Source organism: Notolepis coatsorum (genome assembly GCF_963971535.1).
Source record: "Notolepis coatsorum genome assembly, chromosome: 10".
Taxonomy (NCBI): Eukaryota; Metazoa; Chordata; class Actinopteri; order Aulopiformes; family Paralepididae; genus Notolepis; species Notolepis coatsorum.
Window position 1 is genome coordinate 112,766,298 of NC_140174.1, and position 27,819 is coordinate 112,794,116.

Consider the following 27,819-nt stretch of genomic DNA (forward strand, 5'->3'; position numbering starts at 1 on the left):
AGTATTCCTTCACGAGGGGATATGTGCATGTAATGTGCGATAGCGGCAGATTCATGTTCAAAGTCAGCTATACAGGCCAGTTGGTACTGTGCTGATTCCGCCGGACGTGTTATTGTCACCGTTGTGAAGCGGTGTTGACGTCTTGTTTTCTCTTTTCTCTTAAAAAGTGAGGAGGGTTCAGAACGGCGGCCTGTCTGGGTGAGTGTTATGTCATTGTTTACATGTTCATAGCTTACGGTTAGCCGGTCGGTGGCCTGGCGCGGGGTAGCTTGGCTTTTCGCGCGCCGCCGGGAGCTCGCTCCTGATCGCGTGCGTCGTAGATCGGCGTCTCGCGAGCGGAAGCGATAGCACCCGAACGGTTGGAGCAGCCGTTAGCTTGATGCTATTCTGTTGAACGTGCTTTGATTTTTAACATGTTTTACACTCTTGACCACGACGTCATCCTTGACAGGGGATGTTCGTCGACCCTGCCTGAGCCTAGACGGGGATTGCGTCAACAAAGAGGACTGTAGCGACTGGTGGAGCGGCGACGCTGCCCGGATCGAACAACACGGGACGGCTGTGTTCTACGGTGGCTTGTGACTGCACTTCGCTGATCTGCGTTCCGGGCAGGTACGGGGTTGGCCAGACCTCATAAACACGTCTTCTGGTTTTACCTTGCTGAATGTATTGTGAATAACGGTGTTTTTTCCCAAAACGTGTGTTGTTGCAATGCATTTGAGATACGTTGCGGGTTGTGTGTGAGCTGTTTTTGTCACTGGCAGTTAGCTTCTCCGTGCAGATCGTGATGTGTTGATCTGGTTGTTGTGTGAGAAACATCATGGTGTTTATGTGTACCGTGTACTCACTACTAAGGCAACTAACCTATGAAGCTATGCTTGGTGACGAGTGAGTAGAAGAATGTTCTTTCTCAGACTGTAATGACAATGAACAGTGAGTTCACACATTAACAGGTTTTCCTGTTTTAACTGGCCGTATTGAGGGTGAAATAGGAGGATTGTGTTTCCCCCCCCGGTTCCCTGGGGACTTTATCACCTCCTATCAGACATGTTGTGCATTAATTGTGTCTTTTGTGTGGTAGGGATACGATGTAACTCTCAGCTTGATTGCTGAGGTTGTGCTAAATCTGCTGGAGAAACTTATTTCCTAAAGGGAAATTGGTTTGGTTGCTGTCATGTGTGCTTAGCAAGGCCTGTGGTCGATACTAATCAAGAATGATGTATTCTCTCATTGTGAAAAAAACGGCGTTCCTCTGTTGAGTGTTTTTGCCATTTTTTTGTAGGTGATGATGGGTTGTGTGTGTCATGTGACCTACAACTGGGTTGTACTGGCCACAGAAGCACATGTGTATGTTGGACCGGGGTTCTTAGAGCCCTCTCTTTTCTGTGTTTTTCCTTAGTAAAAATCAGATAGCAGGTTAGCTCGTGCGCTGTGTGGAGCTGTGAAACGCTTCATAGAGCTGACTATGACTGTGTCATATTCTCTTTTTGTCGTTACGTCGTATCATGGGTGTGGGGTCGTAAAGGGGTGAACTGGTAACCTTTCCTCTCCCCATTGTTCTGTCGGTCAGGGGTACACCCCCTGTCCTTCAAGGTTCCCGTCACGTGGCGGTTCGGCACGTTACGGGGGGGGGGGGGGGGGGGGGAGGGAGTTCCTGGTCCCACGGCCTGGTATATTGGGCGTGTGCACCGCAGGAATTCCCCCACCATAGAGTACGTCACCGTGCGCGTCTCTGTTGGTAGGACTTCCGTGTGCTGTTCAGGTCCATGTGATGGATCTGTTTTCAGGGGGGGTGGTCAGGGCTCCTCCTCACCAAGCGCCTACTCAGGCCTTCTGTGAGTTCGGACTCCTTCTTCCATGTGAGGAAGCCTCCATCAGAGTACAGAGCCTTCCTCCTCAGATTGTCAAAGTGAGTGGACCCTCTAGAAGGGTCCTTTTCTATTGTATGTATATTCGATTCAATTCGTTTATTGAGTGTGTATGGGTTCGGTGCCTCTTCCCCGGAGGCCCTAAAACCAGTTTTTTACATGGCTCAAGGTGCAATATATTCTTTTCAATCTGTACAGCTCGCGTGGGAAGTCTCTCTGGGGATCCCCGTCTCTTTCCTATGGGAGGGTGGTGGGATGTAAAAATGTGAACATTTTTTACCCCGGCTGTGTAGACTGGGATACATACTGTTGATGCTTCCTTCTTTCTATTCCAGAAGTGTTGGAGTTAGGGAGTGTCACACCCCTCTTGTCGTTCCCCTGGGCGCCTTGGGGATTCAATGACAGGTCTAAATAGCCTGTTCATTGATGGGGGTGTGTCCCGACGCACGTATAGTGCTAGCTCGCTGTAAACAGGCGATTGACTGGCACGCCTTAGTTGCTTGTGGTTGAAACAGCGTTTTTATAAAGCAACTGGGATGGGGGTTTTTCCTCTTCCGGCGACCACATCCCATGACCTGGGTGGGTTGTCGACGGATTCTCGTTCATGTCTGGGGGATGATGACGGGATGGATCTGAACATATGTAGTGGGGTCTCACGCCCTTGGGGTGGGCCACCAGGCGCGGTTCGTCCCGACGTCTGGGTGGCGCCTTCTTTTCATGTTAAGATCAACACGCATATCTGCCCTTCTCCTGGAGTAGGCATGTCGGCGTGGTTAGGGCACGGGACTGGTTCTGGTCACGCTGGTCCAGATCAGTTGAACCCGTTGTCCGCCGGGGATGCAGATCTGCTGTTCTGGTACCCTGAGGGACTTGGGCTTTTTTCAGGGGGAAAAATGCCAGGTCGGTCTGGGTGTCACAGGGTTAAGCGCTATGGAGACCCTGGTTGGGTATGTTTTTACTCAGCACTGTCGTCATGGCTTACAGCCATGCCATTCTGTACGCGCTCGATCTCGTCGGATCTCGGCCGCTACACAGGTTGGTCCTGGTTAGTACTTGGTTGGGAGACCGCCGGGGAATACCAGGTACGGTGTGCTTAGGGGCTGGTTCTCCATTATTTTTCGCTCCTCTCTCACGCATGGCGAAGAGGGGCCTGTGGGGGTGGTTTTTTGACCTCCTCTGGTGACCCTGTGCTTCCCGTACCGCCAGGCCCGGTCCGAAGTGATGTTTGCGACCCGTAGGCCTGGGTTAACCCTTTTTGGAAACTGAAACACTTGTACTGCGGTATAGCCGGTGTATACCCGCAGGTGTGTTTTGGAGTTTTTTCTTGAGGGGTTATAGGAACAACCACCGCATTGGGTAACACCGAGGTGGTTGATTCCCTGGTGTGTTGGAGCAGTGTCAACTCCCGGGTTCACCGTTTGAGGGTGCCCCTGCACGTTCATGACGTCTGCCAATCGTGTCAGCCTTCTCTGCCTCGACCCCTCTGGGTGGGGGTTGTTAAATGGAGGCTTGGTCATGCAACACCGCCAGCTTACGCTCCTTCCGCCGGGGCGGCTGTGTTCAGCTGTCCCCTCTGGCGCCTGTCTCGTCCGCAGTCTCCAGGCTAGGGTTAACAGCCTGTTGCCTGGTTTTTCCCCGGTGCGCTGCCTGCTTCCGTTGGTTAACCTTTTTTGTGTGCTTACGGCCATGCTGACTGCCTATTCTGCAGGGTCAGTGTGCCAGGCGGTGTACTATTGGGGGGACGGGGCCCGCTCGGCTTACGGCCATACCGACCTGAACACGCCCGGTCTCGTCCGATCTCGGAAGCTGGGCAGGTTCTGGCCTGGTTGGTTCCGCCTGGGAATACCAGGTGCAGTAACTGAGGGGCCTTTGTCCGAATACGCTGGCGATGTGGGGGGCGGGGCACTACGTGCCCACCTGGTGGGGTCTTGATGCTGGCATCATGGACTTCTCCGGGCCCCCATTCCGGGGAGTCCAGTCCTTTTGGTGGGTCTGGGTCTTCCTTCGTGCTCCGCTGCTACGGCCTTGCCACGGGGTTGGGTTTGCCCTTGACCCCGTGATTCTGGGGGCAGTAACGAGGTTGTTCCTCCGTTCGTTCCCGGGTGGCATGCGGGTTGTGCGTGTGTGTAGTCGTGGGGTCAAGCCACGGTCTGCTCACCCTGTGCGTTGAGTTGCTTGAGTGCCTCTTCGCACGGTCGGGTCCGTCGCCCTCCCGTGACGTCCCTAATAGGGGGGCTACCCTCCATTAGGGGGGGTCGGGGGGGCTCGGCCCTCCCTGTTCTGATGGTTTTGGGGGGCTGTCAGCGGGGTGTATTTGTCAGCCAAGTGGCTCCGCTTGGCCTCCCTTGTGCAGAAGGCGATGCCAAGCTAAGCCACTAACGATACAGAACGTTAGGTTATGACTATAACCAAGTTCTGTTAGTTAGGGGCGATGCTTGGCATCGGACGCCGCTGCAGCCCTTGTCCTCACCTTGTGGTGAAAGCTTGGGAAGGAGGAGAGCAGGTGACCACACACCTGCTTATGAAGGTAAGCTGATGAGGGGTGTGGTCAGACTAATACTGGTATTAGAGGTACATTTGTGGTTTATTCAGTACGCGTGCACGTACGCGAGATAGTGCAGAAGGCGATGCCAAGCATCGCCCCTAACTAACAGAACTTGGTTATAGTCATAACCTAACGTTAATGCTTTAGACAGTTACAATGTAACATTTAGATTAACACAGTTAATGCCTAACTGTACTGTCTATCTGTATGTCATATATGTTACGATGAATTGAAAATGGGGGACCCTGATGTAAACAAGACGAAAGTCTTTCTCTGGGGTCTGCATTATTGCACAATGTCGTTCTATTGACAGGACCTAAATAACTTATGTACATATACCGATATGCCCTACTCTGTTTACTTGTTTTATTGCACAATGTCGTTCTATTGACAGGACCTAAATAACGTATGTACATATACCGATATGCCCTACTCTGTTTACTTGTTTTATTGCACAATGTCGTTCTATTGGATTCTATTATATGTTATTACTATTGTATTATGCACATCGTTGCGGGCAAGACCACCCGCATTTCATTGTAAACTTGTATGCAAATAAACAACTTGTGACAAATAAAACTCTTGACTTGACTTGACCACCAGCCTCTCTCTCTTAAGGCATTAACTGGGTTAATTAATCTAAATGTTATATTGTAACTGTCTAGTTAGGCATTAACTGTGTTAATCTAAATGTTATATTGTAACTGTCTAGTTATTGATTGATTGATTGAATTGATTGAAAACTTTATTAACAGATTCCAGAATGGGTACAGTAGGCCTACAGTACAGTACAGCTCAATATACATACAATTGTTAAGGGGATGCAGACCCCAGAGAAAGACTTTCGTCTTGTTTACATCAGGGTCCCCCATTTTCAATTCATCGTAACATATATGACATACAGATAGACAGTACAGTTAGGCATTAACTGTGTTAATCTAAATGTTACATTGTAACTGTCTAAAGCATTAACTGGGTTAATCTAAATGTTACATTGTACAGTAAGTGGGGAGTGTAAACAAGTTGAACGGGTCACGTGAAATAACGTTATGTGAATAAACGTTACAATGTACAGTACAGCTGGCTGTGTGAATAACGTTATGTGAATAAACCTATAACGTTACAATGTACAGTTTCTGACAGCTGGCTGTGTTGTGAAATGTGCATAACGTTATGAATAAACCGCGAAGTCACGCGAAATAACGTTATACGCGAATCTGGTAGTACATTTCTTTTTATCTTCTTGAGCTGATAACATTACATACGCCTTTTACCGCGTGACGAGCTAAACCAATCAGAGAGGGGCTTCGCTCAACCAATCAGAGAGGGGTCTGCAGAACTGGAGCTACGAAATGTAGCTCAGACCATAGATATATAACACTAGATAGCTTAAGGCGGAGTCACCAGCGTCACTGAACCGCCGCCATCTTGCCCAGGTCAGCCTTGAGTGAGAGTGAGTGAGCTGCACAGACAAAAATACTCATAACTCGCTGAAATATTGACGGATTTACAAACGGGTTGGTTTGCTATAAACATCAAAGATGTAGTTATGATACTGCATACTTATAAAAAAAAAAATTAAAGATGTTTTTTTTTTTACAAACCGCTTGAATCATAGCCACGTTAATAATGCTTGTAATAAACCAAACCGTTTGTAAATCCGTCAATATTTCAGCGAGTTATGAGTATCTTTGTCTGTGCAGCTAGTGTTCTAGTGTATATCTATGGTAGAGACGCCTCTGAGGTCTTCCTTGTTGTTCTCGATTGGACAGAAAAGTTACGTGAGCGCAGCGTGCTCCGTGATTGGATGGAAGTGTGTGGTGGGAGGAGTTAGGTGTCTATTCAGATGACGCGTCATCAACAGTTCGTTTGAATCTCTGGACCGGCGCGACCAGTCTGTAGTTAGTTATGTTGACGTTACCGGGTTAAGGACGCTACTCCACATAATAACGTTACCGACCTACCGGGCTACCGGGCGACGACGACGAGTATTTTTTCGGTTGGTGTTAACAGTTTACCGCAGATGGAGGTCTCACAGAATGACGGGCAGCATGGAATTACGGAGATCTCAGAGAAACTGGAAAAGTAAGTAACGATTAACACGACCCCACCCCTACCCAACCTCCTCCAATGTACAGTTTCTTCGTCAAATGTATATACTCTCTTTTTTTAATCTTTTTGTATCACAAACAGTACTGTATTTGTAAATCTGGTATGTCATAAATGTATAGATGTAGCAGTACTGTCTATCTGTGTCATATATGTCACTTAGCCCCTTTCGTGACTTTCGGTTTGCAAGCCTGGGGCTTTTGTGACAGCAGTCACTTATTTTTACGGCGCGATTACCCAGTAAAGAAACAACCAGGCGTGATCGCGGGGCTCGGAGTGTGTCAAAAATACATCAGATCTGAATTTCAAAGATACCCAGCGTACAATATGGGTCTAACACAGCTTCACGATGGGGTCTATGATGAATTGAAAATGGGGGACCCTGATGTAAACAAGACTAAAGTCTTTCTCTGGTCTGCATCCCCTTAACAATTGTATGTATTGAGCTGTACTGTACTGTACCCATTCTGCAATCTGTTAATAAACTTTTCAATCAATCAATCAAGTCTGGAAGCTCGGAGTTGCTGATAAACATTTTTAATTGATTGATTGATTGATTGAAAACTTTATTAACAGATTGCAGAATGGGTACAGTACAGTACAGCTCAATACATACAATTGTTAAGGGGATGCAGACCAGAGAAAGACTTTCGTCTTGTTTACATCAGGGTCCCCCATTTTCAATTCATCATAACATATATGACATACAGACAGTACTGCTACATCTATACATTTATGACATACCAGATTTGCAAATACAGTACTGTTTGTGATACGAAAAGAGTCCAGAAAAGAGAGTATATACATTTTACGTAGAAACTGTACATTGGAGGTGGTTGGGGGGGGGGGGGGGTGGGTGGGGGACACTGTACAACTGAACAAGCAACACTGTACATTGGAATATTGACAAGACCATACTTGGTCATTTACTGTACATTGGGGGGGGGGGGGGGGTATGCAGACCAGAGAAAGACGTGTGTCTTGTTTACATCAGGGTCCCCCATTTTCAATTCATAGTAGTAGAAGGCATCACTGTAGTACTTGATTGATTGATTGAAACGTTTATTAACAGATTGCAGAATGGGTACAGTACAGCTCAATACATACAATTGTTAAGGGGATGCAGACCAGAGAAAGACTTTCGTCTTGTTTACATCAGGGTCCCCCATTTTCAATTCATCATAACATATATGACATACATGACATACAGATAGACAGTACTGCTACATCTATACATTTATGACATATCAGATTTGCAAATACAGTACTGTTTGTGATACAAAAGTGTCCAGAAAAAGAGTGTATATACATTAGGGGTGGGACGATACATCGATCCAGATCGATACATCGATGTAATTATCAACGATCGAATCGGATCGATGCAATGTAATAAGATCGATTCATATCGATACTCTTATTTTGAAAATCCTGTGGCGAGTCTCATATCCGCCCAAGAACAACAGCAGTAGCTCCGTGTGTGTAGAGTAGACGTTACAGCATAGCATTCTCCCCTTCTGTGTGTGTGTGTGCGCGTGTCTTTGGAAAGACCAGATGAGGTCAGAGGAGTTTGATGTTTAAATGTTATTTAAACATAAACAATATAATACATAATAAATGTAGGCCTATACATGATCATGCAACATCAACAAATTGTTGTAGGAACGGTTTGGGAGAGGGAGGTAGGGAGGGGTTTTAGGTTGTGAGTTCCAAAAAATGGAGCTTAAAGTTTAAAGCTCAATATATCAAAACGTGGCACTTTACAGTGAACAGGAGGTCTATTTGTATTAAAAACAATAGATTGATTTTCCTTTAAATGTCTGGAAGAGCTCAAAAATACAAATGTCAAATGATATTTTCGTTACCTTTTTTTTAGTTGATCTAAATGTTACTGATTGTGTTAAATGGGCATATGATATCATCTCATCGATTGCAGGCACCTGAATCTAATCTACCGGTAATCGTATTGTATCGTGAGAGACTTTGTGATATCGGCAAATATCGTATCGTTGTCCAAAGAATCGATATCGTATCGTATCATGATGAAACTGGTGATTCCCACCCCTAATATACATTTGACGTAGAAACTGTACATTGGAGGAGGTTGGGTGGGTGGGGTGCGGTTGGGTGGGTGGGGGCTGTACATTGGAGGTGGGGGGTGGGGTTGGGTAGGGGACACACACACATTTTACACTGTACATTGGAATACTGACAAAGCCTTACTTGGTCATTTACTGTACAACTAGGTTAGGACATTTGTAGGGGCCAGTTTCGAATTGCTGTCTCACGTAGGTGTTTTTTGAGAGTGTTTTTGAAAGTGGGTAGTGATTCACATTCCTTTACAGCTTTGGGTAGGGCGTTCCACATTGATGTGGCATAATTGCGAAACGTGTTTAGTCCCTTGTTTGAGCCGAATCTGGGTTTAACATGATTTGTGGAGCTCCCTCTGGTGTTGTGATCGTGGTATTCACTGACCTTTGGGAAGTATTTTGACATGTACATGGGTACCTTGGTCGCGTAGTGTATCTTGTAGACCAGGCCCATTGCAAGTTAGGGCTGACCTTCGAAGCTTTTTTTGGCAATCGAAGCTTCGGGGCCGAGCTTCGATTTTAATTCGAAGCTTCGATTTTTTTTTTTTTTTTTTTTTTTTAATCTTATGTTGTGGGACTTGTACAGCACTTTCGTAAACGTTGTTGTTTTTAAATGTGCTCTATAAATAAAGTGGGTTGGATTAATTAATTAAGTAGCCCCTTTCGTGACTGACGCATCCAACAAGGTTTCACTCGGCTGTGTGATTTAATTCAAGGTGGATCGCTGTTGTCGTTTGAACAACTTCAGATTTCATGGGAACTACCAATCCCCCAAATCAAGAATGTTTAAGATGAATGAAGTAAGATTTTGATTATTTGAAATATGGCCTGTGTAGACTAAACTATGCACAGAATTATGTCAGTCTACAAGGTCTGGATTCTACATGGTCCGGCAATGTAGACCTTGTAGACTCCACTACAGACCAATTATCAGTGAATGTTCATGCATTTTTAAGAAGGGCAACTTCCACAAAAAAACAAAGAACTCACCAAAACATCTCAGTAGCACCTTATCTAAATGTTATATTTCATATATGGAGATTCATATTTATTTATGTATTGCATGCATTTCTACATTTTATTTCCTATTTTGTTTATTCATCCCAGTATCTTTCTTTCTTATGTGTGGAATTCTACAAGGTGCGCGCACACACACACACACACACACACCTACACACACACCTACACACACACACACACACACACACACACACACACACACACACACACACACACACACACACACACACTTACATTTAGTCATTTAGCTGACGCTTTTATCCAAAGCGACTTACAAGTTCTGTACGACAAGACAGCAAGAAGGGTACAACTCTATCAGCTGAGTAACAATGTTCATCAAAGTGTTGCGTGTTACAGTGTAGGTTAGTTTATTAGGACAAGTGCATGACAGTAAGGTTAGTCACGGTTAGATTTTTTTTTTTTTTTTTTATCATTTCAGATAATGGTTGAAGAAGTGAGTCTTTAGTCGACGGTGAAAGATTGGACGGGATTCAGCTGTCCTAACTGGGATGGGTAGTTCACACACACACACACACACACACACACACACACACACACACACACACACACCTACACACACACACAAATCGAAGTAAAAAAAAAAATGATTTTTTTTTGAATTTTCTTGAATTTTTTTGATTTTTTTTTAACTTCGATTTTTTTTTTAATGTTCGAAGCTTGTGCCATCGAATCGAACGTTCGAAGCTTCGAAGCATTTAAGACAGCCTTACTCTGTCGTCTACTCTAAGCCATCCTAGGTTGTCAAAGTGGGCAGGGCCCAGGGGTGAGGTGGGTTCTAGGAGTCAGGTCAAGCAGTAGTCTGACTAGCTTGTTTTGAGATGTTTGTAATTTGTTTTTTAGTGCCTTTGAGGTGCTTTGGTACCATGAGGTGCAAGCATAGTCGTAGTACCCTTGAATGAGTGCTCCTGCTAGAGTCTTCAGGGTATTCTTGTTTACCAGAGAGGAGATCCGGTACAAACGAGTTCGTTGGTTGACTTTTTTTATTACATTGGATGCCATTTTGTCACAGGAAAGATTAGCCTCTAGGATGGAACCCAGGTAGGTAATTTCATCTTTCCTTGTGACAATATTGGGAAAATTATGTAAATCATTTTCATAAAACGAGTGTACTCACAGAGCGAACCTTGGCAAAATGGCTGGTGCGTCCAGCGATCACTGCGCTCCCTATTGGTCCCTGTTGGTCATTACAACAATACACAGGAGACGCACTCAGCAGATTCTACCCTGTAATGGCCTATAGGTAATAATGACCAACAGGGACCGATAGGGAGCGCAGTGATTGCTAAACGCACCAGGCATGCGACAAGGAAAGTTGCAGAAGGAGAAGACGCCATCTTGCTGCCAGAGTTCGCTGTGAGTACCACTTGTGTTTCCCAACAATGTTTTAAACTGTTTATTAGCAACTCCGAGCTTCCAGACCCCATCGTGAAGCTGTGTTAGACCCATATTGTACGCTGGGTATCTTTGAAATTCAGATCTGATGTATTTTTGACACACTCCGAGCCCCGCGATCACGCTTGGTTGTTTCTTTACTGGGTAATCGCGCCGTAAAAATAAGTGACTGCGGTCACAAAAGCCCCAGGCTTGCAAACCGAAAGTCACGAAAGGGGCTAATATGTCACTATGAATTGAAAATGGGGGACCCTGATGTAAACGAGACTAAAGTCTTTCTCTGGTCTGCATCCCCTTAACAATTGTGTATTGAGCTGTACTGTACTTCTGTATGACAACAATGTATGCCTGTCAAATGTTAAATGATTAAATGATACACACTGAAATCTACGCTCTCTCATCTTGCTTTCCACAACGCGATAATATTATTAAACAGCAGCTCTGACATTGAAGTGGGAAAAGTGAGCATTAAACAGCAGCTCTGTCATTGAAGTGGGAAAAGTGAGCATTAAACAGCAGCTCTGTCATTGAAGTGGGAAAAGTGATTAAACAGCAGCGCGTCTGCACTCAGAAGATGGCGCGACAATATTGCTCTGATTCACAGCGGCAACGCTGCCGCGTGGGCGTGCCACGCGTGTCACGTGGCCGTCGCGGCCAATCAGGCGAACCCGGAAACCGAAATCCGACTAAATCCGTTGCGGAAGTGATACACGCCACCCGCCGTGGCTGCTCCCGGCTGGGAAGCGACTTGCTACGGTCAAATGCGCAAATCGCCTATTGGCTCAGAAGTGACAGCAGGGAGTTATGAGACGTTTGATTGATTGAACACTTTATTATGTTATGCGTTATCATCATGATAAACTTCAAGCTGTCAGTAGGGATGGGTACCGAATTCGGTACTTTTGAGGTACCGAACCGAAACACGTCGGTACTACCGAGTATCGAATCAAGTGAGAAACCGGAGAGAAAAAAAAATTCTAAATTTTTTTTTTTACTTTTTTTTTTTTTTTTTTACCTTTTTTCTTTTCATGTCAACGTTCACACGCACAATATATGCTTACCTAGGATTTGACTTGATTCAACAACAAAGCAGTCGGAGCAATGACAAGCCAAAAACTGTCGAAATTGTAGTTATTTGAAGTTTGGATATTTTTTTTACGACTGAGGTAGGTAAATTACATTTCTTGAGACTAAAGTACCGAAAATAGGTACCGTTGGGTACCGGTATCTATTCACAGGTACCGGTATCGGTTCAAATGTGAAAGGTACCCATCCCTAGCTGTCAGACATGTGTACACATGCGTCGTCTGTTTTGCCTCAATACTGTATTCAGGGAACAAACTTAACCTTTTGACTTACCAGCCATTTGGCTGGTAGATTTTAAAAACTACCAGCCGGGCAGATTTTTTACCAGCCAAAAATCCAATTAGTATTTATATTGTAACGTTTGGCCACTTTAAATCATTGAACAGAGAGAGAGAGAGGTAGATAGATAGATAGATAGATAGATAGATAGATAGATAGATAGATAGAGGGAGAAGGCAGGCCTGAAAACCTACCTGTTCAAAAAGGCCTTTGACTGTTAGCTTTTTAATTTTATTGCGCTTTTGTTTTTAAATTGTCTGTTTCTACTATGTTTTTAATGAACTATGTTCTATTTTTATCTTATTTTTATTCTGTATTTTATTTTATTTGTTTTACTAATAACAATTTTATTTCTATTTTTTTAACTGTTTTAACCATGTAGTGTAGCACTTTGGGATCCCAGTGAACAAAAAGTGCATTACAAATCCAATCTATTATTATTATGTGTGGCTGCCGCCCTGGCGGACATCTGTGCTCTACTGAGTGCACCTTTCTAGTCTAGAGAGAGAGCGCTGATTCTCCTCTAGAATCCTCTAGCGCTGAGCAGGGTTGCATTTTGTCAACACAAGTTGGAACCCTGGAGGAAGCGATATAAGGAAACGAATTGCCAATAAATGTGAAGTTATCTTTGAACCTGTTGCAGGGAATATGCCTCCACATATTTGGTCAAATCAAATGCGAAATAGTAAAATATCAGAGCACAATCAAAAACGCGATTGCAGGGTTTTCTTGTAGGCTAAAGAACGGGTGATGTAAGACCTCATGTGCGTCTCATGTTACAAACTTGACCTTGTGAGCAGAGCGCATCTCATTTACATTTAAAGGTTCATTGTTTGTTTGTAAACATTAGAACGGACACGTGACACACACCAGCGTTTCCGTTAGCCGGTAATTACCGGTATTTGACCGGCAAAATCTGGTGAAGTCCGACATATCTAATCTCTCCGGTCATAATGTCCGGTGAAAATAATTCCCTCTAAACACAATTAGATTATTTGAATTGTATTAAAATAGGCTAAAATTAAATAGCCTATGCGATGAACGAAACAATCATTACATTTGTCGTTGCTTCACCAAGCAGCCGGTCAATGACATCCTGTGTCAGCGAGCTGGCAGCTGATATATTTACGTGAAGCATGGCTTGGCAGGGTGCAGTACTCCAATTCAGCCATTGGCAATTCAGCTGTTGGGTGGGGGCGCTGCTGACACCGCTGCTCTGCTCTGTCTGCTCCTGCTCCATGCTTCACGTAAATATATCAGCTGCCAGCTCGCTGACACAGGATGTCATTGACCGGCTGCTTGGTGAAGCAACGACAAATGTAATGATTGTTTCGTTCATCGCATAGGCTATTTAATTTTAGCCTATTTTAATACAATTCAAATAATCAAATTGTGCTTAGAGGGAATTATTTTCACCGGACATTATGAGCAGCACCAAGTCGTTGGGAGGTGGAGATATACATCACGGCGCAAACCCACGATAATGTTGCCGTCTCTCTGCAAAATTTCTCAGTTCTTCGCTTGATATAATTAATACAAATGTCCAATATAACGGAATTCGTTAGCTCATAAAAATGTGATTATAACAGACTGCTGTTTATTAAGGTCGGGCAGACTGCCCACCGACACCTCAAGTCGGCAGCAGCACGCAGTCTCGAGGGACTTATTTTATTTGGAATATATTAATGACTGTATATACGCAAAAGTAGTCTAGTTTTAAGTTAAAATATTATAAATGCCTTGATGATGTCATTCTTTATATAGGCCTATCAATTGTTTTTAAGCTCAATAAACTCTGACCGGAATTTATCCCATTTGTCCGGTAGATTGAAATCTACCGGACACTCAGACCTGCAAAAAAAAATTCTAACGGAAACCCTGACACACACACACACACACACACAGTTTCAACTCAAGCGACTTACTACGGTCGCGCAAAGCGCCTATTGGCTCAGAAAAGTTGTCAGTCACCAGCCACGTGACAGCCAGGGAGTTATGAGACGTTTGATTGATTGATTGATTGATTGATTGAAAACTTTATTATGTTATGCGTTATCAATCATCATATCATCATGATCAACTTCAAGCTGTCAGACACACACACATACAGACACATGCGTCATCTGTTTTGCCTCAATACTGTATATATAATTCAGTTTTGCCTCTACACAGTATACATATATATATTGATGCAAAACAGAATTATTCAGCAGTGTGTTGTGTGTGCGTGCGGCCAGGAGCGTGCAACAAGATGGTATACATTATGGTATATGAATAGTATATTCCACTATAGCAGTATATGGTGTGCTGTACATTTGAATCTGATCTAATTTTGCACACGGCCATCGCATTATAATGAGCTGGACAGGTGTGTAATGTGTGTGTGGTGACGTGAAAGCGTATCTGCCATGCGAGACTAGGCGAGAGGCTCTCGTGAAATCGGAAGTGTCCGCCTTTTTAACTCCTCCCCCGGCTTCACTCGGCTACTCTCGTCTACTTTCGAGGCGAACCGAAATCCATCTCGAACACGCCTAATGACTCTCTTCTAAAGAGAGCCGAGCCAAAAGAGCCGGACGTAATGTATGCAAATATGTAAATATAGGCAATAGAAATTCAAACAAATGCATTCACCTAGCCGCCACAGAGGGAACCACGGACGCCCCTTTTTTCAGAATTGTTGAGATGGATGATATTAAGATATTGTTTCAGAACTGAGAGAGCACTACTATATATTAAAGCTTGTGGGTATATACAAATAAATAAATAATTAGCAGCGCCAGACGCATAGGCGTAGTTTGAAGTTCACGCCAGGGGGTGCGACTGCGTGGCGAACGATACCCGCCCTAACCCCTAATTTTTTATTTTATTTAGGTAGTACAGCAGCACACACACACAGCACTACGGGGGATCATTTTTAACTGACTTGAAAAATGGAGGCTCTAATTATTATTATTCATAGAGACTCTCGGTCTCGAGCAATAATTATTATTACAGCCTCCATTTTTCGTGGACGAAAAATATACCAGACTATAGATATCAATTTTCCCGAAATAACGCTACCTGCCTCGACAAAATCCGTGCATTGGTTATCCAGATACATTAATTATCATCTCAGAATAAGTGGCTTTGTACAAGTGTTACAATCTATCGCGCCGGGGCATTCTGCTGCTGCTGCTTGGTGCTTGGCCACACTACAGAAGGTTCGCCTTATAATGTGACATGATTACTACTATAAAATGAATGTATTGTAAAACAAAACATAATAGAATTCAGATTTGTTTCTCACAATTATTATAATTTTATTAAAATAAAAATAATCTTTATTTTTTTTTTTTTTTTTTTTTTTTTTTTTAAGCAATTTCACCCCCGGCCACCAGGGGGTGCAATGCACCCCCATAAACTCCGCCCATGGCCAGACGTTATGCTTGATGGTGTCACAAGTTCGAGTCTTAAAATTAGATAATCCTTTATTCATCCCTGTGCGGAAATCAGATGGCATTCAAGTTACAACGAAATGAGGTTTGGTTGGCAGTGGCACCTAACCAGAACTTCAGAGTAGCAGTAAAGTGCATTGCCTTATGCAGTACTGTACAACATGTGAATATGCTAAGCTAATGATGTACAGCGTCAGCATTACTATACATACAGTGGTACTGTAAGTATGAACATACACTACTATGATAATAAACCGTACCAGCCAGTTGTTTAACTATGGATAATATATATATATATAGATATAGATATAAATATATATATATAGATATATTTTGTATTTTATTTTTTTATTCTTTTTTAAACAAACATATACGATAAGATATACAAGCATTAATTGTCAGGGCACATCCAATGAGATCACCTTTTAGTTAGTTGTCTTATATAAGATATACCCATAATACCTGTTATCTAAAAAAAAACCTACACATATGCTCAGCTCGAACCCCCCCATATATATAGATATATATAGATAAATGTATATAGTGTTATTGTACATTGTTATTATATAGTTATAAAGATAGATTATATATTTGGAGTAGTGGTATAATGAAGGTAGTTATGAATACAGGGTAAAACAGGTGTAGACAGATAAGTATGGATTGAGTATAAGCAACACTCTGTTCATACAGTGTAGGTTGAGTATAAGCAACAGAGCCTTGAGTATAAGCAACACTCTGTTCAGTGTAGGTTGAGTGCATAATCATCCCCACCTGTCTGAAGAAGTCCACCATCATCCCTGTACCCAAAAAATCTACGCCCGCTTGCCTCAACGACTACCGCCCTGTAGCCCTCACCTCCATAGCCATGAAGTGCTTTGAGAAGCTAGTGAAGGGCTACATCTGTTCCTCCCTCCCCATCAACCTGGACCCTCTGCAATTTGCATATCGCCCCAACAGGTCCACGGAGGACGCCATAGCCCATGTGCTGCACACAGCAGCATCACACCTGGACAAGAGGCAGGGGAACTATGTGAGAATGCTGTTCATCGACTACAGCTCAGCATTCAATACCATAGTCCCCTCCAAACTCATAGCCAAGCTCAGGGACCTGGACTTGAACTATGACCTCTGCCAGTGGGTCTTGGACTTCCTGACGGGCAGACCCCAGGTGGTGAGAGCAGGCAACTGCACCTCCTCATCCATCATGCTCAACATAGGGGCCCCCCAGGGCTGTGTTCTGAGTCCCCTCCTCTACTCCCTGTACACGCATGACTGCGTAGCACAGCGGAACAACAACACCATCATCAAATTTGCTGATGACACAGTAGTGGTGGGCCTGATCTCTGCCAACGACGAAAGGGCCTACCTGGAAGAGGTAGAGAACCTGTCACAGTGGTGTCAGGAGAACTGCCTCTCCCTGAACGTCAGCAAAACAAAAGAGATGATTGTGGACTTCAGGAGGTCGGGGGTCAAGGACTACAGCCCCCTCAGCATCGACGGGGCACCGGTTGAGAGAGTGAACAGTTTCAAGTACCTCGGAGCCCACATATCCGAGGATTTGACATGGACCACACACATTGACAGTGTTGTGAAGAAGGCACGACAACGCCTCTACTTCCTCAGGCGCCTAAGGAAGTTCCAAGTCAGTCAGAAGATCCTTAGGAACTTCTACTCATGTACAATAGAGAGCATCCTGACTGGCAACATCACCTCCTGGTTTGGGAATAGCACTGCACAAGACCGTAGCAGACTACAAAGAGTGACACGTTCAGCCGAACGCACAATTGGAGGGGGGCTTCCCACCCTCCAGAACATTTACAACAAGCGGTGCAAGGGGAAGGCTAAGAGAATTATTAAGGACTCGAGCCACCCGAACAACTGCCTCTTTGAACTGCTGCGGTCAGGCAAGCGATACCGGAGTCTTAAGGCGAGCACAGAAAGACTCAGAAGAAGCTTCTATCCCCAGGCCATCAGGCTGCTAAACGAACAATAAACACTATGCAACAACCATCAAATGCACACAGCACACACACCCACACACTCACTTAAACAAACAACACACTGCAGCACCCACTCTCCACACTTTAGATCACACAAACACACTTTATATTTATTGATAAAGGATTTGCACTACAACTCGTACACTTACTGTAAATTGTACCTAAATTGCACCTCATCCTACTTCTGCCTTGCACTATATAGTATTGTATATTAGTACACTACACAGTAGGGCTGGGCGATATGGAAAAAAATCATATCGCGATAACGATATGATAATTTTATTTTATTTCTCGATATTGATAATTATCGAATTGTTATAAGTATAAATTTTTTTTTTTTTTTTTAACAACAGATGTATGTTTATTTTGCAGCAATTCTTTGTCATTGCCGCCATCTTTAGTGTTACATCCCCTCACACTCCAGTTCTCAGGCTGCAGCTGGTTTAAAAGCTAAAGTAAACCGGCTTCTCTGCTGGCTGTGGCTCCAGAGGAGTTGAACAGTTCTGGCTCTGCTAGTTTATTTTCGATCTTTTGGCGCTTTTTTGGTGGACAAACCACCGCACATGTGCACTGTGACTCGTGACTGGAGTCTAGTTCTGCTAGCACACATAGCCTACTGTGTACAGACGGTTTCAAAATGTATTTTAAATTAGAAAGCAAACAAAATAAATGGACAAGAGAAAAATAAATCTGAATTTGGTCAGTATTGTCATTTGGACAAGCAAAGCCATTACTTTAAGTTGCAGGCAAGAAAGACAAGTCTGTCCACTGTCTCTGGTTTTAAAACTGCCCTGTTGCAGGTAAAAAAAAAAAAAAATTATAAAAAAAAAAAAAGGCGATTTTTTTTTTATTTCGATATTCGATATCGATTATTAAAATATATCGCGATATTTATCGTTATCGTTATATCGCCCAGCCCTACTACACAGTATTGTATATTATATGGTAACTCAGTTACGTCTACTCTGCATCGAACATTGTACATATGTCTATACTGAACACTGTGACCTAATTTTTTTACTTCTAATTTACATGCTATACTATGTTATTTTATTTCATACTTATCTTGTCTTGCACAGTCTCTGGAGCGTAACAGTAAGAAGCATTTTGTATAAAAGTATTCTGTACTTCTGTATGACAACTATTAAAGAAACTTGATAATGGCTTCTTGTTGGTCAACCAGGTAGTGTCTTCAACACGCACATTCCAAAAAAATCCAAAACGAGATCCAAGGTATTATGATTTAGGTTTATTTGAAGAATCTAAAGAAAACATCAAAAGAAACATTTCAATACTCAAAAATAACTGAATTCTCACACTGATGTGGTTTAAAGAAAAATGTATAACCTGGCACCTTCACCAAACGTTTTGATCATGTCTCTATGCCTTCTCTTCCTGCTCATTAAGCCACCTGAGATTCAAAAGTACCCGCCCCCCACCCTCAATGTGCAATACCAACGTTTGGATGCTAGGTGGGGTAGATGACTACAGAGGTGCAGAAGCTAAATGTAAATAAATGATAGATACACTAAGAACACAACATGCAACAGAGCCTTGAGTACATGCAACAGAGCCTTGAGTATAGGCAACAGAGTTCAGAGTTTATACGTAGTTGTGTATTGTACTAGGTCTTTATTTGTGTATAGTATTGTACTACTAGGTAGGCCTGCCACGATAACAAATTTTGCTGGGCGATTAATTGCCCCCGAAAATATCGCGATAAGCGATATTATTGCGACCGGTTAGAGATTTTTTTTTTTTTGAAATTTATTTCCCAAAACCTTTATTTTGAAGCCCACCGCTCCGTCTTTTCCGGTGTTTAGACTTTTATTTTGAAGCCCACCGACCGGACCGGAAGTATTGTTGTTATTATCCTAGCTTGCTGATGCTGCTGGTGGACTGGGGCCAGCTAACGTTAGCTTGCTGATGCTACTACTACTTCGACATGCTGCTAGTGGACTGGGGCCAGCTAACGTTAGCTTGCTGATGCTACTACTACTTCGACATGCTGCTAGTGGACTGGAGCCAGCTAACGTTAGCTTGCTGATGCTGCTGGTAGATCGACATGCTGCTAGTGGACTGGGGCCAGCTAACGTTAGCTTGCTGATGCTACTAGTAGATCGACATGAGCTAATGATAAACAAATGTTGAGATTGTTGGTGAACAACTAACTTTAAGTTAGTTTTAACGTTAGCTACTAACGTTAAAACGCTAACGTTACACTACAAATAACGCTACTTGGTTAAAAGGAGCAACACTATTGAGAAATGTAGTTAAGCTATGTGGTGTTGCCCCACGGAGCCCCTGTGCTGTGCTCTCTGCTCTGTAGTAAAGCCAGCGGCCCGCCTCCCAACACGGACAGTGACTGACAAGGGGCACTGGTTCCGCCTCATTAAAACAAATAGCAATTAATCGCGCCCGTCAAAATCATTGCATTAATTTTAATTATCGCGGCAATTAATCGATTTATTGCTTATCGCGGCAGGCCTACTACTAGGTCTTTATTGTGTATAGCAGGGCTATTCAACTAAATTGTTCAGGGGGCCACATTGTCAGAAACCCAAGGGGCCAGGGGCCGGACTGCCACGGCGCCTCCCCGTGCTATGAATATATGTACACTTGACACAACACGCAACCACATTTTCACAACTTTTATTTAACTACATTGCAAAAGTAGTATACTTTTCAAAAAAAGTGCTTCATTTATGTGCCACATCTGCAACATCTCCTGCAAAAAGTGCTTCATTTATGACTGTGCAACAACTGCAACATCTCCTCTTCAACATTTCAATATAAAAATAAAATAAAAAAGAAACAAGTGCATGATGTGCATCTGAACATTCTAACATCAACACTTGAACAAAAAAACACATTTATAGTGCAGCTGAGCTTATGAAAAAGTGCTTCATGTCTGTGCAACAACAGCAAATCACAGCATCTTATTAGCACTTATTGTTAACTCTCAAACATCAGGGGGGTGGGGGGCAGACAGGCCTAGCCTACATACACACATCTAATGAGAGCGATTGCACTTCTTTGACTGGGCAATGGCAGAGAAAGAGGGTTCATAGGAAGTGAGGGCTACCCGCAAACTGATGCAAATGCTCATTTGTCAAGGAGGCACGTTGCTTGTTTTAATGGCATTCATGTGAGAGAAACTGGATTCACAGGTGTATGTTGAGCCAAACATTGTTAGCACAGATATTGCCAGTGTTTTTATTTTGGGGAATGTCTTGACTTTATCCAAAATGTTGTGGTGGATTAATTCTCAAGTGCCTGCTTCAGAGCAGATGATGCTTGCATGTCGATTATTTCAAGTTGCAGGAGACCTTCATCAATGTGAAGTGATGCAAGGAACTCTTGTCCTTTTGTGGAAATAGCAGCTACATTGGCAAATGGGTTGCTCACAAAATGCATCAATTCTCTGGACATGTAAAAATCATCAAATCGACTTGCAAAGTTTTCCCTCAATTTATCAATGAAATCTGTCATTAATTGAGTGACTTTTGGCTCAATTGTGCGTGTTAACGTTGACATGAAAAGAAAAAAGTTTTTTTTTAAATTTAAAATTTAAATTTAAATTTTTTTTTTTTTTATTTTTTTTTTTATTATCATGTAATCTTTGGCGGGCCGGTCAGAATCATCCCGCGGGCCGGATCTGGCCCGCGGGCCGCCAGTTGAATAGCCCTGGTGTATAGTATTGGACTAGGTCTTTATTGTGTATAGTATTTAATAGTGGTGGGGAAAAATATCGATATAGTATCGCGATACTTTGCGTGGCGATACTGTATCGGTACAAGGACGCAAGTATCGATATTTTATTATGCAATTTTTTTGTATAAGGAAGTTGCATTGTTCATTTCAATACCTGTAATAGTACAGTAGTCCACACACACACACGTGTGCATTCAGTTAAGTTGGAATATGACTGTAATACAAACAGTTCAATTTGTCAGGTACACGTATTGTGTATATTATTGTACTAGGGCTTTATTGTGTATAGTATTGTACTAGGTCTTTATTGTGTATAGTATTGTACTAGGTCTTAGTTGTGATAGTGTATAGTATTGTACTAGGTCTTAGTTGTGATAATCTTACTTGTGCTTTGTTTTTGCAGGTCGTTGTCCCTTGATACTGATGTGAAGATGGAAGCGTATCAAAGGTAAGTTGGCTCTAAGGTCGCTTTCACATATAGTTTTGGTGGACTCGGTGCGGTTCTGGGGGTGAAGTTGCAACATTGTTGCATTCTTCATTTGGTTCGCCTGCGTTCACACAGAAATCTGTCAGCGCACCGAACCTTCTGAACAATGTCACGCGGTCGAAAAGGGCGCTTGTCTATTGGACAGTGGAAATGTGTGTGTGGCTGCGAGCCTGTGTGTGCGCGCGCGTGTGTGCAGGGACCGAAACTAAAGCCCGCCGCCCGCCAGAGGCGGGCTGTTTTTACCTTTGGCGCATGACACTTAGAGGGCTGCCCGCCGTGTGGCGTGTAGACGTGTAGTTCATAACGTCATAACGATACTCTTGTGCGAGTACAGATTATAGCCGCTCGTCTTTTTTTTCTCCGCCGCGAGATCGTTAAAAAACTACAAGTCCCACATCGCACTCAAGTCAACGGTCCAATCACAGTAGAGTGACGTAACTGGTTTCATGAGAAAAAAAGCAAATGACCAATCGGAAGCTATCATTTGGCTTGTTTACTTCCATCTGCTCTAGTCTATATCGGACCTCCAAGAGCTAACGTTACTGTTTAAACAATGACCCAGTCAACTATTCACTTTTAGTTTAATACATGACGAGGCATTGTCTAACGGTATCTAGCTGGCTAGCTACTGATAGCTGCTGATATCAACAAATGCTCCAGCAATAGTCTACTCGAGTGCATAATACCTCCGGTCCCTCGTTAGCTAGCTTAGCTAGCTCACGTTGATCCATCTGTCCCAGTAAACTAAATTGTCTTAACGTTATCTACCGGGCTAGCAGTAGCTACAGATAGCTCCTGATATCAATGTCTTATAACATTGATTGAATGCGTATTCTAGCTGAGGGCATGTTGAATGTGATTTGACAAAAGAACGGTAACGTTATAAATAGGTCCAGCTGCATCGCCGGAGAATCCTTGCATGCTGAATGTAGGGTCTAGCTGAATATAGGGTCTAGCTGCAGGGCCGGAGAATCCTTGCTGGAGCTGGAGGCTACTCAAGTATACACACAGACAGTGGAGCTGTTTGCAGATAGCAAGCATTTTGACTTATTGCGTGGTGGCGATGTCTCGCAGATAATACAACTACAAGTATGATTATATAATATATATTTTATTTAAAAAAAATGTTTTTATATAAAATATATATATATATTTTTGTAATAAAAAAAATTTTGGCAGGTAAGAAATATGCTTGGCGGGTAGACTCTTCCCATCTACCCGCCACTGGCCGGTGAGTCAAAAAGTTAATTTCGCTCCCTGCGTGTGTGTGTCTGTGTGTGGACTGCGGAGCCCTCCAGATCAGCGGAGCCGAGTTTTGACATGGCATTGATCCATTGTTCTATTGAAGCACATTACCACCATCCTCTCGCTAAACAACTTGTAGACCACGTTGTTTTTATGAGTGCCCACAAGTAGCTGTTTTATTAATAATATAATAAGCCGCGTTTTTTCTTCCTTCTTCCCAAGATGCACAGATAGATAGATAGATAGATAGATAGATAGATAGATAGATAGATAGATAGATAGATAGAGAGATAGATGCAGTGTGGTTGTTTTGCAGTGAATGAATGCTGCGAGCAGTGGTAAGGTAATAATAGTATTGACGTGGCATTGATCCATTGATCCAATGCCGTGCGCCTCGGTAATAATAATAAGCCGCGTTTTTTCTTCCTTCTTCCCAAGATGCACAGTTAGATATATAGATATATAGATAGATAGATAGAGAGATTAGATGCAGTGTGCTTGTTTTGCAGTGAGTGCTGCGAGCAGTGGTAATAATAATCACTTCCTATATTTGGTTCGCGTTTGGTTCGATGAAGCCGAACCGAGACCTACGTTTTCAGGCGGACCAGAGTTCGCCTGTTTGGTCCGCGAACCGAGTTCGACACGCATTCACACAAACCCGAAAAACCGGACTATCGGATTCTGGTCCGAAAGTCCGGACCAAACAGCCCCTGTGTGAAAGCGACCTAAGAAAAAACTTGCCTTGATGACACAACCTTACTGACTCCCCTTTCCTCTCCTCCCACCAGTGTTCATCTAGTCAACGAAAATTATGAAGTAAATATGGTCATCAACGAAGCTTTTTCCCCTGACGACAACGAGACGTCATGTTAATGGAGATCATGTGACACTAACGTGACTAAATGATTCATGCAATGTTGTTGACTAAAAACGACAACACAAAATGTAGTTTACAAAATAAAATCTTGCCGAAATCTCTTCATTTTAAGACGAGACAAAATAATTATAACTTTTAGAATAATTCATGTTATTATTAGTGTAGCATTTCCGTTTCCCATGTGTGCAGCGCAAGCGCTTTGATTCATTTCCTCACCCACGTTATTTGTTCTTAGCCAGCATTCTAGATAGCAGTAACTGCACACGGCATGGGTTTAATGGAACAATGGCGGGGAAACAGGGTCTTGGTGTAACCAAGGAATAGTCCGCCTATACTTTCAAACTATAGTAAAATAAAATCACGGGAGAATTGATATCTGATCATCAACATAACGGTTTTATTCACCTTCCTCTTTCCACAACCACAACAACCAACCTGTCACATGCGTGCGTCCCACTCTTCCCCAAAACAAAACCCCAAGAGGGCGCGCAACTCCACCTAATAACATCAGCATCAATAATAACATAGTGTAGCGCCGAAACAATAGGAGGCGGGGTGTCGAAAGACGACGCTAAACGTTTATTCAACTTCAACGTCGTCAGCGCTTGCTAGCTAACAGGAACTCGTTTGCCGACAGGAAAGTAACAAACAATATTGGCCGTCGGAACCCTTATCCCCAACACATAGTTCCGTGTTCACTGACGGAACTATGTGTTCAGGATAAGGGTTCCGCACGGACAATATTGTTTATGTTGATCCACCACAATAAAACGCATTAAATAGCTTACATAAGTCTAACCAGCTAGCACTAACGTTAGCTTGTTTTTGTTTAGAAAAAGCTCACGCCAACTTAAGGATGTAAGTTTGTAACTGAGTGGCAAGACTAAATCCAGACTAAACAAAAAAGACTAAAACTAAAATGCTCAGACCTGTAGTTGACTAACACTTAAAAAAAATGTATCCTCTCTTTCTCCGATTTTTCTCTGTTTTCTCTCCGTCCCAATTTAGTTGTTGTGCCAATTCCCCCCCTCCCCTACCTGTTGGTTGTGCTCATGTTCTCCAACTGGTCGGTACAAGGGAAACCTGAAGTCCTCTGCACGCTTCCTCCGATACACGCGGCGACAGCCAGTGCCTCTTTTTTCACCTGGCAGCGAGGACTCTCATTGGTGAAGTGTAACGCGTGGGAGGTCACGCTGCCTCCATCAAGTCCTGCCTCCGCTGAGCAAGCGCCCAGACCGGACCTGTAGGCGTTGCTGTCCACAACGCCAGATCCCCACCCGTGACTTCCCTCCCCCTAAGGCCTAACCCAGCCAAACGGGTTAGTATAGCGATCAGCCCAAGCCAGAGGCAATGCTGACTCCGGGAGTCGAGACCGCAGCCTCATGCATTGGTGACGAGCGCAATCTCCGCTACGTCACCTGACCGCCCTTAGTTGACTAAAACTTGACTAGATGAAAAATAGATAAAGGTGACTAAATATGATAAATGAAAAAGAGCATTTGAGACATGACTAAAATAAAAATGAACACTGCCTCCCACATGTATACCTTGCTTTGGTTCTCAACAAGGAGGGTCAAATCTAGGTGATGTCACTAGTCAGCCATCCAATGGGAGATGGGTGTATGGAGCATGCTCAGAACACGGCTACATTTGAACTATGATGCAGTTAGGGTTGTTCCGATACCGATACCAGTATCGGAAATGCCTCCGATACTGCCTAAAATGCTGGTATTGGAATCGCACCGAAAGTCTAGCCTCCGATCCCATATGATGTAATTTATCAACAACACTGCTGAGAGTGAGCATTATAAAACAAACATGTTTTTAATCGACCGTGAATTAAAGTGTCCATGCCATTTGTCATTTTAACAGCAGATACTTTCTTAAATGCCATCGTCCCGGCAGAGCGGGGCTTGCTGGTGTTAGTATTAGCTGAAGCGCTAACCGAAAAGCTAGTTTTAGCTTAACGTAGGGCTGGGCGATTAATCGATTTAATGGATTAATTCGAATGAATGATTTAGGACGATTTTGAACAATTAAAATCGATAAAAATAAATAAAATAAAACACTTTTTTTTAGAGTCTCCTTTTATTTTACAAACAGTGATGTTTGGTGAAAGTTAGATTTGCACTTTATTATTCTCAATATGGAAATTGTATTGTTTGATGATCAAGAGGCACCTTTTATTTGTTTTAAAAAGGAAAACTCCAACATTTTGGGAAATTAGCTTATTTAACATCTTCCCTGGAGTTAGACAAGAAGATACATACCTTTTTTGTCTCTGTGCATGCATTTAGCTTTGGGAACAGTCGCTCCGTTAGCATTGCTTAGCTTCATCACTGGAAGTGAGGGGGGGCCGGAGCCTGACGTTCCCTACAGGTTTGTTGATATTCTCATTCCTTCAAAGGATCCGAACCGATTGAAGTTTATGGATACCATGACTTAAAATCCTCTTACCTTGACTATTAAAAGCCTCCCCAATTTAGAAAACAGTAATCCAATGGCTGGTATTGATAATATAATACTAACTACTGCACGCTCGGAGCTAACCTGAGCTAACACAGAACAGGATGTAAAGCAAATATAATGGCTTCCTTTCTGGGGTTTTCAAAATAAAAGTGCGATGTTTATAGCAGCGGAAAACGTTTATTTTGTACATTATCTAACGTTAACACAAACCTAAACTAACGTTACAACTAACCTAAAGTTAGTTTAGGTTCGTGTTAACGTTGGATAATGTACAAAATAAACGTTTTCTGCTGCTATAAACATCGCACTTTTATTTTGAAAACCCCAGAAAGGAAGTCATTATATTTGCTTTACCATCCTGTTCTGTGTTAGCTCCGGTTAGCTCCGAGCGTGCAGTAGTTAGTATTATATTATCAATACCAGCCATTGGATTACTGTTTTCTAAATTGGGGAGGCTTTTAATCGTCAAGGTAAGAGGATTTTAAGTCATGGTATCCATAAACTTCAATCGGTTCGGATCCTTTGAAGGAATGAGAATATCAACAAACCTGTAGGGAACGTCAGGCTCCGGCCCCCCCTCACTTCCAGTGATGAAGCTAAGCAATGCTAACGGAGCGACTGTTCCCAAAGCTAAATGCACGCACAGAGACAAAAAATTTATGTATCTTCTTGTCTAACTCCAGGGAAGATGTTAAATAAGCTAATTCCCCAAAATGTTGGAGTTTTCCTTTAAGTGAAGTTTGGTGAAAAAGCTAGTTATTGCACTATTAATCCCAATAGGGACATTCATATTTGTTTGATCAAGAGTAACCTTTTATATATATATATATTATTATTTTTGTAAGTGAAGATTGGTGAAAGTTAGGTTTGCACTTCAATCCCAATAGGGAAATTCATCTTGGTTTGATACATTTTTTTGTGTCAAATAAAAACAAAGGTTATTTGAATGATTTCCTTGGCTTTTTTAATCGATGAAAATCGTAAATCGGATTTAAAAAAAAAAGTATCTGAGATTTTATTTTTAGGCCATATCGCCCAGCCCTAGCTTAATGTTACCGTGGCTAAAGTTGGGGCTATTCATAATCCAGCAATAATGGCTGCAGACCTGCAAGCAAAGTACAGCAAGTTGGCAAATGAGTATTCCAAGGTAAATCACTTTCACCAGTAAGTTACTGGCAGTAACGTT

General features: G+C 42.9%; 1 protein-coding gene across 1 annotated transcript in view; it reads left to right on the plus strand.

Annotated features, from left to right (window-relative positions):
• Nucleotides 1-6,324: 6,324 nt before the first annotated feature.
• The window catches only part of LOC311235197 (DNA excision repair protein ERCC-6-like), a 35,798-nt gene continuing 14,303 nt past the window's right edge, over nt 6,325-27,819 (plus strand). The window contains exons 1-2 of the mRNA XM_084322569.1: nt 6,325-6,498; nt 21,959-22,003. Of these exons, the coding sequence (XP_084178695.1) occupies nt 6,437-6,498; nt 21,959-22,003 (107 nt within the window). The 5' untranslated portion in view covers nt 6,325-6,436. The remainder of the gene's footprint in view (nt 6,499-21,958; nt 22,004-27,819) is intronic.